This window comes from Scophthalmus maximus, chromosome 17 (assembly GCF_022379125.1).
Source record: "Scophthalmus maximus strain ysfricsl-2021 chromosome 17, ASM2237912v1, whole genome shotgun sequence".
NCBI classification, from domain to species: domain Eukaryota; kingdom Metazoa; phylum Chordata; class Actinopteri; order Pleuronectiformes; family Scophthalmidae; genus Scophthalmus; species Scophthalmus maximus.
In genome coordinates, this window is record NC_061531.1 from 5,468,635 (window position 1) to 5,486,507 (window position 17,873).

Below are 17,873 nucleotides of genomic sequence, written 5' to 3' on the forward strand. Positions count from 1 at the left end.
TAAATATCTAAACTAATACTCACTATTAGCAAGCAAATGGTCAACTACTGTACATGTATGTTTAAATCTTGAGGAATGTCCCGATCAGTGCCGTCAGTTCTGCCCCATGCAGTGTTTTGTTCTGTCTGAAGCTCCACTGCTGTAGTTCTGACTCTGTGGTTTCCAGTTCCCGGCCACCCAAAAGGCTCAGAATGTCTCGAAATCAAGAAAGAGTAGGAAACTCTGGCAGTCTGAACCATTTGTCCTGCTGGACGCATTAGACCGCCAAGTGCAGACAGCGGGACTTCGGCGTTGTTTGCCAGTCATTGTGCTGCCGTTGAGCTTGACTCTCTCTACTGTCCAGTGTTGTCCTGACTCCCATTGAAGCCTAATGAACCCAAAACCTTAAACTCCACTGAGTACACTGTGTGCGTTCCAATAACCAGTTTATAATAGTTGTCTTCCCCCCCCCCCCCCCCTTGAGATGGTTCCCTTCCTTTACAGGGCGACCCGGTTAAACAGGGCTCTGGGCTGTTTGTCTTACGGTGGTGCCTTCCTTTCAGGGTTTCTAAAAGGCTGTTGGTGGGAAACAGGGAGGGAGAGACGGGGGGGAAACGAGCCAGAGGAAGACAGAAAATGGAGTAAAAAAAAATTCAAATAAAGTGGGAACAAGAGGAAGCAAGGCTGCCAAAGAGCCAAAGAAAGCTCTCAGGAAATATTACTAGACCTCTGTTTGTCTTTCTAATTATTGCAGTTTGGGGCAGTTGAGCACAAATCCTTAAAAGTTTGCCGTGACCCTGCCTCGGGGTCACTGGGTCATCGCTGTCGAGGACTTCCAGGAGTCCCGATTGGAGGGCAGTGACGGGTAGCCGTCCGTGTCACAGCGAGGAGGAGAGAGTGGCACCGGGGCTTTGATAAGCTCGACTTGATGAGCTGTGTGGAGTTCTGCTGGGGGCTGCGGAGCCCTTGGGGGGTGGGGGGGTCCTGTGAACTCGAGAAGCTGCTCTGCGGACACTTAAGAGGGGTTGTGTGAAATGGGTGCCTCCCTCTCCCGTGGCTGTGCGTGGGAGGGAGGTCACGGACCCACCCTCCCTATTGAGAGCACGGGCTGACGGAGGGGAAAATAACAGGGCGAACCGGCCCGAAGGGAACACTGCAGTGCCACCCTCTAATCATTGTCGCCTCTCGCACACATGGACAAAAAGACGTGTGGGTACTGTACAGACTCGTACAATGACGCGCGCCGACAGCAGCATGTGCTGCACATACATAGAAGTTACACATATAGTAACACTGTAACTGTAAGACATCACAGGAAACACTAAACTACTCTTCCAGAAACGCCACTACAAACACTTTCCAAACATTCTTTCGGACTTGGCTGTCTGGGGGATGACACTAAATCAAACTATGAGGAAATGAGGATGAGACTTAACTGTGTTCTTTTGTGAGAATGATATTTCATCCTTTCAAATAGATGAAGCCTGAGTTCTAACATGTGTGGTGGAAATGGTATCTGGCATATAGGCACAGTACTGGTGGAAACTATGCTCTCGCTCTCACACACACACACACACACACACACACACACACACAGACAAAGAGAACTGATATAAAACAAGGCGTGAGTACATACAAGTTGTGGGTTCACTAACTTTGATGAACTCTGACATTGGAATTTGCGACGTTGACCGACGGCGGGCCACATTGACCCTGACTGACCTTTGAGTGAGCTATGACGTCATTCATTGAGTTGCACCATCATCTTTTTATTTCACCACCCCTGCCAGAGCATTAACTGCTCCGCAAAAGATGAATTGTTTGCAGACGGTTACGAAACGGGAGTTATTGCTTAAAAAGGCCCAGTTAAGACCGGGGTCTAAGTTTTTTTTGCTGAGGGGTTTTCCAGAAAAAAAACGGGGTGTATTCACACTATACAGAGAAAAATACAGAGAAGCTCAAGAAGCCATTTGGACTGACAGTGCTGATCCTAACGTCATATACCAAACATTTGTCAAAGATGCGTGGATGAATTCTGCTGTGCCACTTTTTATCTGGTCCTTAATGCTGGATGGCCATGTCCACACACACACACACACACACACACACACACACACACACACAGTGCAGACCTTTACATGGACCGGCGGGACTGAAATGTCACTCACGTGTCACTGAACTGCGGTCAGAAAATATTGTGCATCGACATATAGTTGATTTATGGCTTGAGCCAGACTTCACACAGATTTGGTTTATTTGAACTTGCAGCCTGTTTTACTTCCCTTTCACATGACTCCTCTCATAAAGGCAGGGGCTTAAAAAGACAGAATAAAGAAGTTCTTGGGGGGGGGGGGGGGGTTCCACAAAGCTTGAGTTGCACAAAAGAAAGAATTCAGTCGAGATCTCATGTAGCCGGTTCAGCGTGCAAGGGATTTTTGCATCGTGTGATTGAGGCTGTGCTGGCAAGCTGTGTGTGTGTGTGTGTGTGTGTGTGTGTGTGTGTGTGTGTGTGTGTGTGTGTGTGTGTGTGTGTGTGTGTGTGTGTGTGTGTGTGTGTGTGTGTGTGTGTGTGTGTGTGTGTGTGTGTGTGTGTGTGTGTGTGTGTGTGTGTGTGTGTGTGTGTGTGTGTGTGTGTGTGTGTGTGTGGGGCTTGGATTGATTTGTGGCTTTTCAACACTTAGAACTGAGAGCCGCTTGGTAAAATCCATTTTAGTCTGTGACCACTTGAGCAGGCTGGACAGCTTTACACAATGTGTATATCATCATCTCCTTTCAGATGATTTACTTGGGCTCAGGTCCTGTCTGACATCTTTACTGTCAACATCGGGTCCAACTGTTAACATGAACATTTAACGTGAACATTTTCTCTCTTTTTTTTTTTCTTTATTTAGGGCTCAAGCTACCAAAGATTAACATCATGTAAAATCGTGTGTGTGTGTGTGTGTGTGTGTGTGTGTGTGTGTGTGTGTGTGTGTGTGTGTGTGTGTGTGTGTGTGTGTGTGTGTGTGTGTGTGTGTGTGTGTGTGTGTGTGTGTGTGTGTGTGTGTGTGTGTGTGTGTGTGTGTGTGTGTGTGAGAGAGAGTGTGTGAGTGAGTGTGTGTGCGATCAGATCAGACGAGAGGTCCAAAAATGTCTGCAGGAATTCTCTCCTCTGAACCACGGGGAAGATTTATGAGTACCAGGGGTGCAGGGGGATGATGGCTCCGCTCAATGTCTTCATTGTTCTACGAACACGTGTGCTGTGGTACTGGGTGAAGGAGGTGTATGGGGTGGGTCTCAATCCCCTCTCTGAAGGGATTAGAAGGGCTGAGCAGACACATGCACTTGTAAACCTGGGGAGTGCGTAATGACCTAGGATGATAAATAGAATAAAACTGAATTAAAAGCTGAATATACAAGATTCCAGGCTAATTTGATTTGGGTCATTCCCTTAAAGACTCAAGAATCAAAGCCTCAGTGACACTCTTGAAATAGGATTATGTGATTGATTATGTTTTCATAAAAAAATTCTAAGGTGACATTGTCCGGCTATTGAAGCTTTGCTTCCATCCTCATAAATATTGCACACGATACGCAAGAGGTGGATTTGATAACAGGGTACATTTGGTACAGCACCGGTGTAATAAATATTACCTTTGCGAAGCTATTAATCAATATTCCTGACAGCTTGTCAGGGAGTTGTTGACTCAACTAGTGGCCCACCGGCGTACTTTAGCCCAAAGTGCAACTGTGGCTGATGAGGATGTCATTAGATTTGCACGCAAGGGGACATAAACTAGACTATCATAATGGTGCCACATTAGGAGTATGGGGTTTGCCAAACTCTTAAGGGGTAATTGTTTGAGAATCTAAAATGTCTTTACAAAATTTTCTACACAGTAAATTTCAAAACTCAGGGTTAAGTGTCCCTCTATTGGTTTAAAAATCCTCCTACTTCCTAAGCTAAATAGGACACATGGCAGTGTACAGAAAACAGTGTGGCACGAGTCCATATCACATATTTTTCAAGAGTTTATGATTAACATTATACCTGCATCTGAGCTCTGCTTTGCAGGATGGCTGTTCGGAAGGCAATAGCTCAAAAGCAACTGGATGGCTGCCGCCGACCAGCAAGTCAACCTCTTCAAATATAATTCAGGAAATATCTTGACAACATTTGAATGTATTGCTATGGAATTTGCTATTATTGATCATTTAAGATATGCAAGATCCCTCAGAAAGTATGTCGGCACGACTCTGGTGATCCATTGACCCGTTTACCGAGCAACATCATCACCAGTGCTTGGATAGAGGTTATACAAACCTCTTTTATGACCAAATAGCTGCAAAACTAAAATGGCACTCAGTAGAGCTCGTACCATTGCAAAGGTCAACAGTCCCCTTGAATTCCATCAAGCCACACCAAATTGCACACACTCATAGATATCAGTCCCCTAAATAAGTCTGATTTAGGATTCTATACATTCTTTTCTGGGAAATCTGTGAAAACGCCTCGTCTCGCAATGTTAAAGTAAGTGATTCAAGAAAAACTCCTGGATCCTTCCCCTTGTGTGTTACAGCGCCATGATTTAATGCGGTTCTCTCTTGACCCTTGTCCCATCATCCCACCGGATTTCGGGGGAAATCCATTATATTTAATTTTTTTTGCGCAATCCTGCTGACAAACCAACCAACCAACCAAACATCCAACAAATGTTCCGGGGTGAATACAAACCTGCTTAGCGAGGTAATTGGCTAAACCAAGTAAATATCACTTGCTCAAAATCTGAATGTAGTCGTTGTCATTTGAGCATTAGTAAGCCTTCCTGGTGCTCCAGTGTGAATGTGTCGGGTGATGTGTAGCCAATAGAATTGAGGATTTTATCTTTTTTCTTTTAAAAATAAGTCAGCTTGGTTCGACGGCTCAGAGAGTAACGACAAACCGGAGGAGAGGTCTTCTCTTTTGTTCCTGTTTTGCTTGGCTCATCACTCGGCCGGACAAGCAACAATAAGCCTGGACACTGGAGCCTTTGGGAAATGCACCCGTCATCATTTGCATGTCTTCGGTCATTTTCATAGCCAAGTTCACCACTTTTCCCACACACACACACACACACACACACACACACACACACAGACACACGGAAGGCGTTCCATATCTAAAACATACAGTCAATAAACTGTCATAGCCTGTCATATATCTTTCCTCTCTGACTGAAGGCGGCTGGAAAAGTTCCTGAGGCATCCAGTAAACAATGTTATGTCAGCGCGCCAACATGCAGAGCGTGTCACAACCTGTGTGCCCTGTGTTACAGTCACTCTTTGACATCACAAGCGAAGGGTGGATCTCATGTCTTTAGAGATGACAACTGTTTGTGCAAATTCGTGTGTGTGTGTGTGTGTGTGTGTGTGTGTGTGTGTGTGTGTGTGTGTGTGTGTGTGTGTGTGTGTGTGTGTGTGTGTGTGTGTGTGTGTGTGTGTGTGTGTGTGTGTGTGTGTGTGTGTGTGTGTGTGTGTGTGTGTGTGTGTGTGTGTGTGTGTGTGTGAGAGAGTGTGTGTGTGTGTGACGTGAGTGGATACAAATTTACATTCAGGTTTGCCTAGGGGACTGAGTGGGCAGGTGACCTGGATTTCCCATCATAAGACACTCATCCCCAGGAAGTAGGAAGGGAAGCTGCTGCAGAGATACCCGTCGCTGATCATCGGCACGGTGACACACTGTAACCGCTCCAAACGCACCGCTCTCTGGCATCCTGTGGTAAAAGTTTACTTGTGCTATTTGGAGAGCACAGTTTTCCACTGTCAGAAATAATGTCTCCAAAAATTCATGTGCACTAAAAATCTTTTTTCTTTTAAAGGTGGGGGTGGGCAAACGTTAACTAGTTGGAAAGTTTAAGAAAAGTTCCGCGGTTCCCTCAGTGTCATGTCAGCAGAACTGACCATTCGCTAAGCGTTTCCCCTGATCAGCGATTGTCCAATCAAAGCTTTAGCAATAACAAAATTAGGGACAGTGGGCCTGTTGACCTTCCACCATCTCCAAAAGACAAAAGTAAAACAGCAAAAGTTTTAATAAAGAGCGTGTTTGGTCTAACTTAAGCAACAAATGTTAGCATGTTTGGATTACTACTTTACAATCAATCAATCAATCAATCAGTCAATCAAACTTTATTTATTTAACACCTTTCAAAGCAATCAAATCCAATTCAAAGTTCTTAACAGGTGATTGACAAAACATATAAAAGGGAATTACACTGGGACTTTGAGACTAATGCACCGAAACAAACAATAATTGAAAAGACAACACTAAAAGAAGGGGTTGGTAAACATAATAAAAGAGGAAAAAAAAATGTAAAAAGTGAGAGAAGCAATTTAAAAAAATACAATAGATAAAATTATGAAATATTAAAAAATAAACAATTATACCAAGATAATAGGTAAATAAAGTTAACTATATTTAAATAAATAATGACACAGGTCGCAGTAATAACCGGGCGTTACTTTCGAGGCCAGGGACATTTTAATACCAGATTATTTTGTGGGTTTATAGGTTACACTTTTTTCTGAGTGTAGGTTAACAGTAGTGGTTCCAGTGGATTCGTGGAAGTTTACTAGTTTCACTACTATATGAATCTACCATCTCTTGCCTGTCCAATAATGTAACTCGAGCAGCTAAACAAAGTTAATGGCCAGTCCGATTGTACATTTCTCCTTCTCACACAATGCTGTTCACTTTATGCACAGCATCGCCTTTATAGCCCTGACATTACATGTTACGTGTTTAGACCAAAGTGACTGCAGCTTTTGCTCTTGAATCGGTGTGACGAAAATCTCCCAGAGGAGCTGGTTCCCTTCTGTTACAAGTTACTTACATCGGTCTGTCAACAAGACGCCATTAGGCTCAACAATTGATCCGGGGGGCAATGTGCATGAGTAACATCTTACATTGTCCATGTAATCTGCACGTCCTGCCAGGGAAGAATAGTTTCTGCATCTGGGTTTGCATGAATGTGCCGGAGAGAAGAATGAAAATCTGGAACCAACTGCCGTCTGTCATCCTGCACCGCCAACACGCTTCCAGAGCAAACAGACTGAGTCCAACAAAAATACATTCTCGAGACATTAGCGATGGAAAAAACCAGCAGAGGGGGCAACAACGTCGACCACGAATTAAACAAATATGAGCTATTATGTGTCTAAATCAATCCGCTCTCCGCCTGTGTTTCAGAGGCCGCGCCACTGCTGTGTGCGGATGTCAGAGAGGTCGTGGGTCGGCAGCGGAGTGTGGGACGGGGGGCTTCCGGAACATGTGGAAGCTTAAAGGGAGACCAGGTGGGTCTGCTGATGGCATGCCAACGGAGGAATGTATCTGTCAGCGTTGAACTTGTCCTGTGGGATTCTCCCCTGGAATGTGTTTAGCATCACAGCTGAGGGTGTCGGGATCAGGTGGCCCGGGGGCGGCTGGTGTGTGCTGGTGTGTCTTTACTGTAGCAAAAGCTTTTTATGAAACAATGCCTGCACGATTTATCTAGCGCCATACGTGCACAGGCAGACTGAACATTGGATATGAGCATCGGGTCATTTTGATTGACATGAAACCACCTCTAGAGACCATTATTATTATTACTTTAAATGGAAAATGTGTGTTTAGTTTTTCAATTAGTTGGTTTGACTTGTTATTTATCCAAGGTGGCCATACACGTAGTTCATGACGAGATGTCACAAAGTTGGAAGTGAAAATAAGATAAGATTAGATAATAAGAACGCCCTCATACATGTGCACAAGTGTGTATACATGCCCTCTGTGTCAGTCCTGTGTGGAAGGATTAAGAAGGGGCCCGTGCTGGGAGAACACCAGGCCCTCAATGTAGCAGCCTGACCTCTAAATACACACTGCAGCGCCCAGGGGTCGTGACCCCGGGGTGTCCTGGGACCAGTTGCTGCTTGGGCCCTCTACTACTCACGAGAGAGCCGCGGAGTCAGAGCATGTGACCGAACCACTTGCTTCGGATGTCGGGGAATGATTGACTGCAGTCCCTTTGTGCCACACCAACAGTTCAACAACAAATGTTCCTCCTCCAAACTAAGAATGATAGTGTATGTGTGTACGTGTGTGTGTGTGTGTACGTGTACGTGTGTGTGTGTGTGTGTGTGTGATTGAACATCGTGCTCAGTGTGAAAAGGTGGAAAATGTTGCAGCTGTGAGTAAATGGGGAAGTTTGGCTGTCCAAAGTTTAATTCTGAGCGAAAACCATCTCGCAGTTCTGTTTTTAAGGATTACCAAAACCAGGTGGTCTGTTCCCACTGACCTCTGGGATCTCTTACATCCAAAGTTTGGGAAGGCCTCATGAAAGAAAATGTGCGGCTGCAGCCCTGCTGGGTGTGTTCGTGCACTCGGGTCCACGAGTATCATTGCCCGGACTCACGAACATCTGCCCGCTTACGTCACCCAAGATCTTGTCTTTTTTCATTTCATTTCATTTCTCAGATCCTTTCTCTCTCTCTCTCCTCATATCACCTGCAGTTTATGTGAAAAAGTGCCGCATTGTCCCCATTTTGACATGCTGCGGCATCAAAGCACCGCCAGTCGAGATGATGTCAGCGGAAGATGAGCATTACATCACCGCCGCCTAAAATCCAATGCTATAAAATTCTATTTAATTTGTTTGGGGCCAAACCACAACATACATTATCCCAAGGCACGCGACAGAGTGAGGGGTCAAGACCGTACGATATTACATGACAGACTCTCAACAGTTTCCACGATGAGCCGGCGCAAAAAAAAATCCCTTTTTAAACTCCCAGAACTCAGACAGAACCAGACTCGCGGCCTTGACCATGGATCGCGAGGAGAGAAATGGGGGGAGAGAGGAGAGGTTGGTAGATACAATAGTTCCCCAAGTGCAGCTATTGTATTCAGGCAACTGTCGGGCTGGCTGTTACAATGACAATAACAAACGGTGTCATCTAATCCACCTCCATCCACCACTAGGGACTGACTGTGAGGCCAGACAGGCAGGAGGCAACCGGTAAGCTCTCCCCTTGTAACTTCTCATCACTCTCTAAAGTTTATTAGCCCACTTGTCTCTGCAGCCAGCACCCTGACCCCCACCCCCGCCCGACGATCAGTCAACATGGCACTCGCTGGGCCTCGAAAACCTCACGTCTGCATTCCTTCCATCCTCGGGCTCCCTCTGACAGCAGCTCGAGGGGCGAACACGACACTGCAGGCAAACCGCCGCTGTCAGTCCTAATACGAGGTAATGTTGGAAATTGTTGGAAGGCACTTGGCGTGGCGCGGGGCGTTTTCAGCATCGAGGCATGTACAGAAGAAAAAGAGGGGGGGGGGGGGGGAAAGGGCCCAGTGAGGTCAGCAGAGCACTGATGGGTTCTGACACTGACCAAAAGTTCCCGTGCCTCGAACGGCTTTCAAATCACTCGACAGCATGATTACGTCGGAGAGAACACACAGCACGCAAATCCCAAACACGAGACCGTAAAGTACCGAGGAAGATATCCGTGTGTGAGCCAGCCCAAATTTTCAAAAGGCTTAGAAATGTTGACTGTTCCTCTTTGGACACCAGAAAACCGTTACTGGTGTAAGAGCTCCCTCTAATGGAAAAGTGGTGAACTCTTAAAACCCTGACCACAGGCTGTTGAGTATTTACAGTTGTTAAGCTCAAAGGGCACATGTCGGACTTGCAGTATGACTTTTGATAATATTCCAGTTGCATCATTAACAAGTTAAACACAAATGCAGGATCATCATCCTGCTGTCCATTGTTTGTATCCTCGCATTGAGAAGTAGTTTAATCTCCCTCTTTAGCGAAATAATCAGCTCCTTGTTCTGCATATCAGCTTATTCATGAGACGAACAGGAAGCATTATTTGATCTCGGCCTGTGTTGTCCTGTAATGTGTGCAAACAGACCATGAAGAAAGAGTTAAAGCAGATGAACATAGGTCCCCAATCAAACCTTCAGTGTTGTAAGCGGTTGATAGGCTTGGTGTTTGTTAGGTCAAACCCCGAAACCGCTCGTCTGTAATGGTCGGGACCTCACGCCTTGTGATTTAACATGCAACGATTTCCCCTGGCCAACTGTTCAGCCGAGGTGGTGAGGCCCCCGAAAATCCTGGTGCGTCTCCACAACTGACCTTTGACACAGAAGACGCTTTGTCTTGTCGTGGCCGAAACCAGAACACGTGTAATTAATAACATGATTACTGAAACGATTACTCTGTTTCCTCTTTTTAGGTGTCACAGGCATCGATGACAGTGAGACAACAGTCCTCCTCCCTGAGCCCTGATTCACCTGCACATCTAATGTTGTGAGTTACACTTGAGATTTTCCTGGTTTGACATGTTAAAATATCTGCTGTTAAAAAGAAAAAGGTCTGTTGTAACCAAACTAAATGTACAGGCTTCTGTTCTGTGGGATAGCAGCTCTGCTTCAGGTCTTTGTTTGAGGCTCATCTAAACCATAAAGACTGCTTATACATTGAATCCTATGCAGTCAACTAATCTAATTAAACTTGGTGATGAATACTGTTGAAACATGCCTCAGCATGCATTGTGTTCGAATGGACTCTCCCCAAGTACTGTTTCATTCAATGTACAAGGCAGGTTAAAGTTTTCAGTTGAGCCAACTCCATGTTTTGTTGGACTTTTAGCAGATAAAATCCAAACCAGGAAAAATGTACTTTTATACATATTTTTTATCTTGTTGATTTACAATAGTATATTTTGTTGCAGTTGCTTCAAAGATACAAAACCGCACTAAATAATGATTAAATTACGCTGACATTGAGTGAAATATTCCAATCTGAGACTCCATGTGTATTTAAGCTAGGACACATTTTAAATGACACCAGAATTTATTTAATAAAAACATTGGGATTGAACATTGATAATTGATTAACAGGTTTGAGTTCCCTTTTTTTCTATTTATTTACTTTATTTTATTTGGCCCATTTTTTCTGCAAAGAACCAGAATACATTCAGTAAGCTTTGGGTTCCTGAAAAGCGCTTTATAAATTCCATACATTTGTATTATTATTAAGCTACAGGCTATCCGTAATTTAGTATATGTGTAGCTACAGGCTAATACAACACCTATACAATAAATCCCACCTATTATGACGTTTATAATCATTTTTCTGTTGAAAATGTTGTGTTACTGCAGATTAGTCAAGTTTTCTTTAAAAGACACTGAAGTAGACGGCGCGTTTCACCTTTCCGCCACAAGGTGTCGCCACACACGTGCAGCGCCGCCGTCCTGTGATTGACGAGACTCGCGATACGTGTGTCATTCCTCATGAACGGCTCCACGCAGCAGCGCGACGGGGACCGTGTGCACGTCAGTGGGACATGGCGTAGGGCGCAGAGGAACAGGTTGCATCCGCGTGCATTTTACGCAGCCTTTTTCACGGCGGCCCGCAAATATTGTGTTAATGACGGAGTTGAGCTCGTGAAGTTTACACGTCCATCCTCCCTCGAAGGCCGCGCGTCTTCTGATGTGCGCCTGGCCGCGGCACCTCTGCCGCTGTCTGACTTTTGTTTCATGCAGTTATGATTCATGATACCTTAAATTACACGTTATATTATTGTCCACGGCGCTGCCAAGACTTTAAGGGAATCAAGATGAGAGAGAGAGGAGGAGGAGGAGGAGGAGGAGGGAGGGAGGGGGGGCGGTATGTGAAAACAACCTCCGCTCTTTGAAGCAGTTTCAACCTCTCCCAATGAAAAACACTCAGGTTTTTTTTTTCTTCTTTTTTTTTTTTTTTTTTTCATCACTCTCTGAATCATTTGAACGGCTTCAGGTTTTCACCGAGATAAAGACAAACACTTCAACTGAAGTAGCCAGCTACAGCTCCATCCAGCCCGGTCCCTGACCTGCGCGGATGTAGGTTCATTTATCCACACTGATCCAGTGAGATCCCCCAGGCCTGTTTAGTTCCTGCCAGATGATGTTATTACACCGAGCCCCTCCGTGGCTGCTCAGCCTCCCACTTATCGTGCATCTGCGATACAAAACAAATAGGATCTCCACAATGGTCGTTTTTGTTAGAGAACAGATCTATTGTCGCTCAAACCGTGTGCGTAATGTGTCTTTGCAAAAAAAAGAAGAAAGAAAGACCTTAGAGCTGTTTTATAAGAAGAAAATATAAAACACCCCAGATCGAACCTTAGATGTAATGTTGCATAGCTTACTCTCTTTTTTTATTGTCACTGGAGGTCCTATAAAATTACCAGGAATCAAAAATTGGAGCCCAAATCTGCAAAATGTAACATCGGGAAACGTTCAGTACCAGCTGCGGGTGTGAGTGTGTGTGCGCGCGGGGCAGTTTTTGTCGCCTACATTATCTCCGCCTCTGGGGAGGGCCTCGTCCGCTCATCGGCCCCCCGCGGCCGCTTTGGTCCCCAGAAATGTCTCCTAACACGTGGCTCTCCGAGTTCGTGGTGTCAGACGGATCACGTCTCCAGAGCCGTGTACCTTCAGCTTTTGTTGCGATTTGACGCTCCCGCTCCTGCCTTATTGAAACCACACAACGCGCACCGGGCCTGTTTCCAATCTGAGGACATGCGTGATGAATTTAGGAAATCATCTGCAGCTTTGCTGGTACCGTATAGCCCACCCAGTCCGGACCCAGTCCCCCTCTGCCCCGGGGTATCAATACGATTAGAGGCAGGAAATGTGGGAATCCCCAACAAAGGGCTCCATCATTAAACACAAACAACCAGAGGCCTCCCAACAATACCGACAGCGCCCTCCTCTCCTCGCTTGTCTTTTATGTCTGAGCAAGTGAAAATCTATTACTTTCATCCCAATATTACCATCCTGCTCCCAGTTGCCCATTATTAAAGAGGATAATCTGACGGCGTTATAGCGGACTTTTTGATATCTGAACTCAAGTGGAGAACAGAGAGTGCGGAGTCGCTCCCTCAAATAGCCCAGGTTATGCAGATTAAATATTATCCCTTCTCCATTTCACACATGGTGATATTTATCAATAGGCATGTGTGACGTGTCTGAGGGGATCTAAAAGTGTGAGTGGAACCTCTGGAGGGCTATTTTGCAAAGGACTCCAGAGTCCATATAACATTTTATCCATCCAGAGAATCACCCAGCGCAGGGCAGGCGACAAATTATTATTTTCGCAGCGGCACAAAATCAGTCATTGCGCTGCTCTCCTCTGTTGTATGTCTGAAGACGTGTAATTGTGCGTCGTGTGTGTGTGTGCGTAAAGTGCGGCTGCAGGAGCCTTCCAGGGGGATTAGGACTTAAGTCCCCGCCGCGCGTAGAGAAGTGTTTGGGGGATTTCCCTCCTTGCTGTTCAAATTCAGGATGGTGATCTGATGTCCCCGAAGAGTCTATCGGCTTATTTTCGGAAATCTAAATGTGTGTTTATGGGGTCTTTTATTATTCATCACTTTATATCGTTCCAAAAACATGAATACATTATTTTGTTTTTGTTTGTTATTATTTTTGGGGGCCAAAATGTCTTCAGGTTTATATACATAATTTATTATAGTGTCTCACTCTTGACAATCCTTTGTGGGGGGGGGGGGGGGATAATAATTAGAAAATTATAAATAATAATAAATGATCGCTCAGGGCAGCTGCCATAAAAGTTGTGGATCATATTGTTCCAAATTATTATTTAGACCCTTAATCTTATTCAGATCGCTCAAACTAACGAGGAAAATGTTTGTTCCACTCCCCCCAAAAAAGAGAAGAAAAAAGCCTTGCTTTGTTTTCCTGTTCATACGGATGTTTTTATAGAAGACACATCTCCAGCGCCCGCGTCCTCCTTGGCACCGATGCGCTGATGATGAGAGTGCGCTTGGAGGCTGGTATAGGCCTTCTCGGGACCATTTGCGTCGATTCCATTGGTCGGGATCCCTCTCCTCGTGCCTCACCGTGACATCACATCCACCCGACCCGCAGGAAAGTAGCGGAGATCACAGATGATGCTGGACACCTCGGAAGACGCACGCACTTTTACGCTTTACGCACAGCCACTCGCCGACCGCTCTTTTGCGCTTTAAGGCACCAAAATAAAAGGATATCAGAGCCGATGTGTTGCGGTTAGGAGAGTCTGTTCCCTGAGAAGCAGGAGGAGGAGTGCGCTCGGATTTTCACCTTCGCTTTTATTTTTTTTGTGAATGGAGATCCGTCGTGCGTAAAAGTCTGTCCTTCGCTTCTAAGAAAAGGGCTGTCACTTTCCCACCTGTTGGCAGGTGGCGTTGGCTTTACACCGCGGACGTCTACTATGACATTGGGTTTGGAAATCATGGAGGATTTTGTTATCGACGTAGTAGGGGAAGGACACAGAGATAACGGAGAGGAGCAGCCTTTACCTTCGGATGAGTCGCAGAGCGAGCGGGACCGCGGCACGGAGACTCCCAGTAGCCAGAGTAAAGACCGGGACTCTTACAGCCCTGCTCCGGAGTGTGGTGCCGCCGCTAAAACCAAAGGTCCCGCGTCGGTGAAGCCTCCGTACTCGTACATCGCTCTGATAACGATGGCCATACTGCAGAGTCCAAAGAAACGGCTCACCCTCAGCGAGATCTGTGACTTCATCAGTCAACGCTTCGTGTATTACCGGGAGAAATTCCCCGCTTGGCAGAACTCTATCAGACACAATCTGTCACTCAACGACTGCTTTGTGAAGATGCCCAGGGAGCCCGGGAACCCCGGCAAGGGCAACTACTGGACCCTGGACCCCAACTCCTCGGACATGTTCGAGAACGGGAGCTTTCTGCGGCGCAGGAAGCGCTTCAAGCGGCAGCATTTTCGCTTCGACCCGCTCAAGGAGCAGCACCTGGAGCCCAGCGGACTGCACGGCTTTCCGCACGGCGCCTACGGGCTCGGCGCGGCGGCCCTGCAGCTGCCCAGCCTGGAGATCTACCCCTACCTCCATCACCACGCGCCGTCGCCGTGCGGCCCCGCCAGCATCCCACCTGTCAGCAGCATCCTGCCGGCTCTGTCCAGCTTCTTCTCCCGCAGCGCCCTCACGGCCAAAGCGTTCCTCCAGTCGCAGCCCGGCATGGAAGCCTTCTCCCCGGCACAGTGCGCAGCCTACCCCTCTCCTCTGACCTCCGGCGCCGCCTACGCCTCCCCCGCGCTCTTCCACCCGGCGGCGGCTCCGCACTTCCTCAGTTTACACCAGGAGTATCAGAAACTACAGACTCAGCGTGGCGCCGCGGACCTGGCCAAACACATGAACGCCGCTCACAATGCGTGATCGCCTTCGAGAGCGGACTGTGAACTCGTGTTTTCTCAGGTAACAGAGACGATTCAAGCAGAAGCTCCCAATTGTTCTCCTGCGACGGAAAATTGGATGGATTCTGTTTGAAAGAATGTAGATATGTAACAAACTCTCCCTTTCCTTTTCCCCTTTTTGGGCAATCCTATTTTATTTTTTATTTTACCAGGCGCCTTTTTTATTTGATTTTGAACTATCATCTTTTGTTTAAATATTTAAATGACGAGTTTCCAACGTGTTCTTTTTTTTTGGAAAGAAATAAAAGTGAATATTTAAACCTTGTGTTCAGTTGTGTTTTTTGTACAGATTCATGCGCCAATGCGAAGCGTTTTATTTCGCTCATTGATGACTGAAAAGACTAAACTAAAAACATAATTTAGGTTTAAAGTTCTTTGTTTTAATGTGTCTCGTGTTCACTTGGTTTGAATTTAAAGTTCTGGCGTTTGGCTATATGTCTGAGCTGATTGAACATCAGGCCCCAACTCGTAATGATGACAATAAAACAAAAATATTTTCTTAAGAAATTTTTTTTTAAAGTATTTTGTTGACAACTAAAGAAAATTAATCAATACAATGGATAATAAAACATTTGTCATTAAAATAAGCTGCAGGTCTATTGGACCTATAGTAAACAGCATCACTGTAAACGTGTGATTGAGGTATGCCTGAAATAATCATAAAATCGAAACAAATTTTAGTCACATTAAAAATGCATAGTTGTTGTAAGAAAATAAGGCAGAGATAGTTATTTATTTATATAGTTATAAATCACTGGTATATTTTGTTAGTTATTTAGTATATTGTAAAGAATAAAAGAAAACTGCAAACCAGTGGCTTATAAAACTCAACATTTCATGTTGTTTATTTTTTAGTGAGGGAAAATCAATCTTCTGCTCCATGGACCAGGACGTCCTGGTGCGTCAAGGTCAAAGTTTGGAAGCTCGAGGATTAACTCCTCTATTAATGTACACATGCACTTCTAATGACACAGTTATATTAATAGTTGCATGATCAAAAATCATAGCATCTGCACCTGTCAAACTTTGGGAGGGGGGGGGGGGTCTACCAAAGGTCTCGTGAACTCCGAAGCGCACAGGCATGTCAAGTGTGTGTGTGTGTGTGTGTGTGTGTGTGTGTGTGTGTGTGTGTGTGTGTGTGTGTGGGTGTTGTTCATGGTTATATGGTACTGGAAATATAAATGCTTTGGCCCCATAAAATGCAAAAAAAAAACACAACGCACACACACACACACACACACACACACACACACACACACACACACACGCTTTGTCTTCCTGTTCCAGCGAGAAAATCTATGACACATTTTCAAGTAATAAGTTAAATCATAAAGTCGATGTCTGCTCGTTTATTATTATCAATTTACTATCATCATCATTGTTATTGAGGATTATTGTGTTATATTATTTAGTCCAAAATATGTTGATTCACTGCTTTTCTAATTATGTTTCTGTTGTTTTATTTGAGCACGTTAAATATGTCCAGATTGAACAATAAATTATAAATTTATATTTTTGATATTGAAAGAGATGCCATTACGTAATAGGTCATATGATATCCTGAAGAGTGTTTGTTTCATGTGTTGGATTGAGGCAACAGTTAGAATATCAGTTAACTCTTTTTCAAATAATACATAAATATGAATTAATAATCCAAAAGCTCCATTTCACAATCATAAAGATTGTGAGATATTGCGTGAAGAGATATTTTTTTCCTGTTGAGAAATTGGTGTAAGCAACATTTTACAATCTGACTTCTAATAGATTATTTTGTCATTTTTCTTTTGCCTACACCCTGGGGTCTGGTGCATTAAGGTAAAATACCGGTGTCGTGGCCGAATCAAACTCAGCATGAATAAATCCTCGCCATGATCTATAACCCAAACCAAAAACACATACGTTAATCATTTTGGATATAAGCGCACATAAGCACACACACAGCCCACACACAGCCCACACCCCCTCAAACCCCCCCGAGCTGCTAAATTCACATTATCTGATTTATTTTTCCTTTCTTGTCCAGTTAAGAGCAGGCAGCGCCGCATTCACAGTGAGAATGACAGTAGTAAAATAATTCTAGGTTTCAGAGCATGGAAGTATTTATTTAATTCTATTCTGAGTCTGGTTTAGATGGATTACCACGCTGAAGCTCTTGGACGGGGCTGATGGATCCCACCACACGCTCAGTCCTTTAGAAGCCCTTGGCACCCGGTGAGGGACTGAAACAAATAAAAAGATTGTTACCTGATGGTGAGCTGATAAGTTGCCCACTCCTGAGAGAAAGAAGAGCACACATTCTCTCTCTCTCTCTCTCTCTCTCTCTCTCTCTCTCTCTCTCTCTGCACCTCTCTCTCTCTCATTGAGCCTCTTCTTCTTTTTCCTCCATTCAGGGACATTTTTTACAAACTTGCCCAATTTTCTGAGGGTTAGATTTAATCCAATCTGTTTTGAGGTTTTCTCTCGCTCTTTTTTTCTTTCTTAACTTTAGCCCAATGACTTATATTTGTACTGCTAATATTAAACAGTGTGGCACAAGCTGCGGTTGAACTGATCCAAAATGTGAGATCCATATCATACACACCGCAGCGATTCTGCTATTAGAACGTATCTGATTGAAAGGCCAAATACACAG

At 44.9% G+C, this 17,873-nt stretch overlaps 1 protein-coding gene across 9 annotated transcripts in view; it reads left to right on the forward strand.

Moving 5' to 3' along the window:
• The window catches only part of foxd7 (forkhead box D7), a 45,925-nt gene that overhangs the window by 12,915 nt on the left and 15,137 nt on the right, over positions 1 to 17,873 (forward strand). Inside the window, exons 1-5 of one of the 9 annotated variants that reach the window (XM_035614819.2) lie at positions 5,459 to 5,716; positions 7,184 to 7,287; positions 9,049 to 9,215; positions 10,210 to 10,283; positions 13,739 to 15,456. In XM_035614819.2, coding sequence (XP_035470712.1) covers positions 14,229 to 15,203 — 975 coding nt within the window. In that variant the 5' untranslated portion in view covers positions 5,459 to 5,716; positions 7,184 to 7,287; positions 9,049 to 9,215; positions 10,210 to 10,283; positions 13,739 to 14,228 and the 3' untranslated portion in view covers positions 15,204 to 15,456. Of the gene's footprint in view, positions 1 to 5,445; positions 5,717 to 7,183; positions 7,288 to 9,048; positions 9,216 to 10,209; positions 10,284 to 13,738; positions 15,457 to 17,873 lie in introns of those variants that run through there. The other 8 variants (XM_035614823.2, XM_047328060.1, XR_007029873.1 and 5 more) reach the window with 8 other exon arrangements.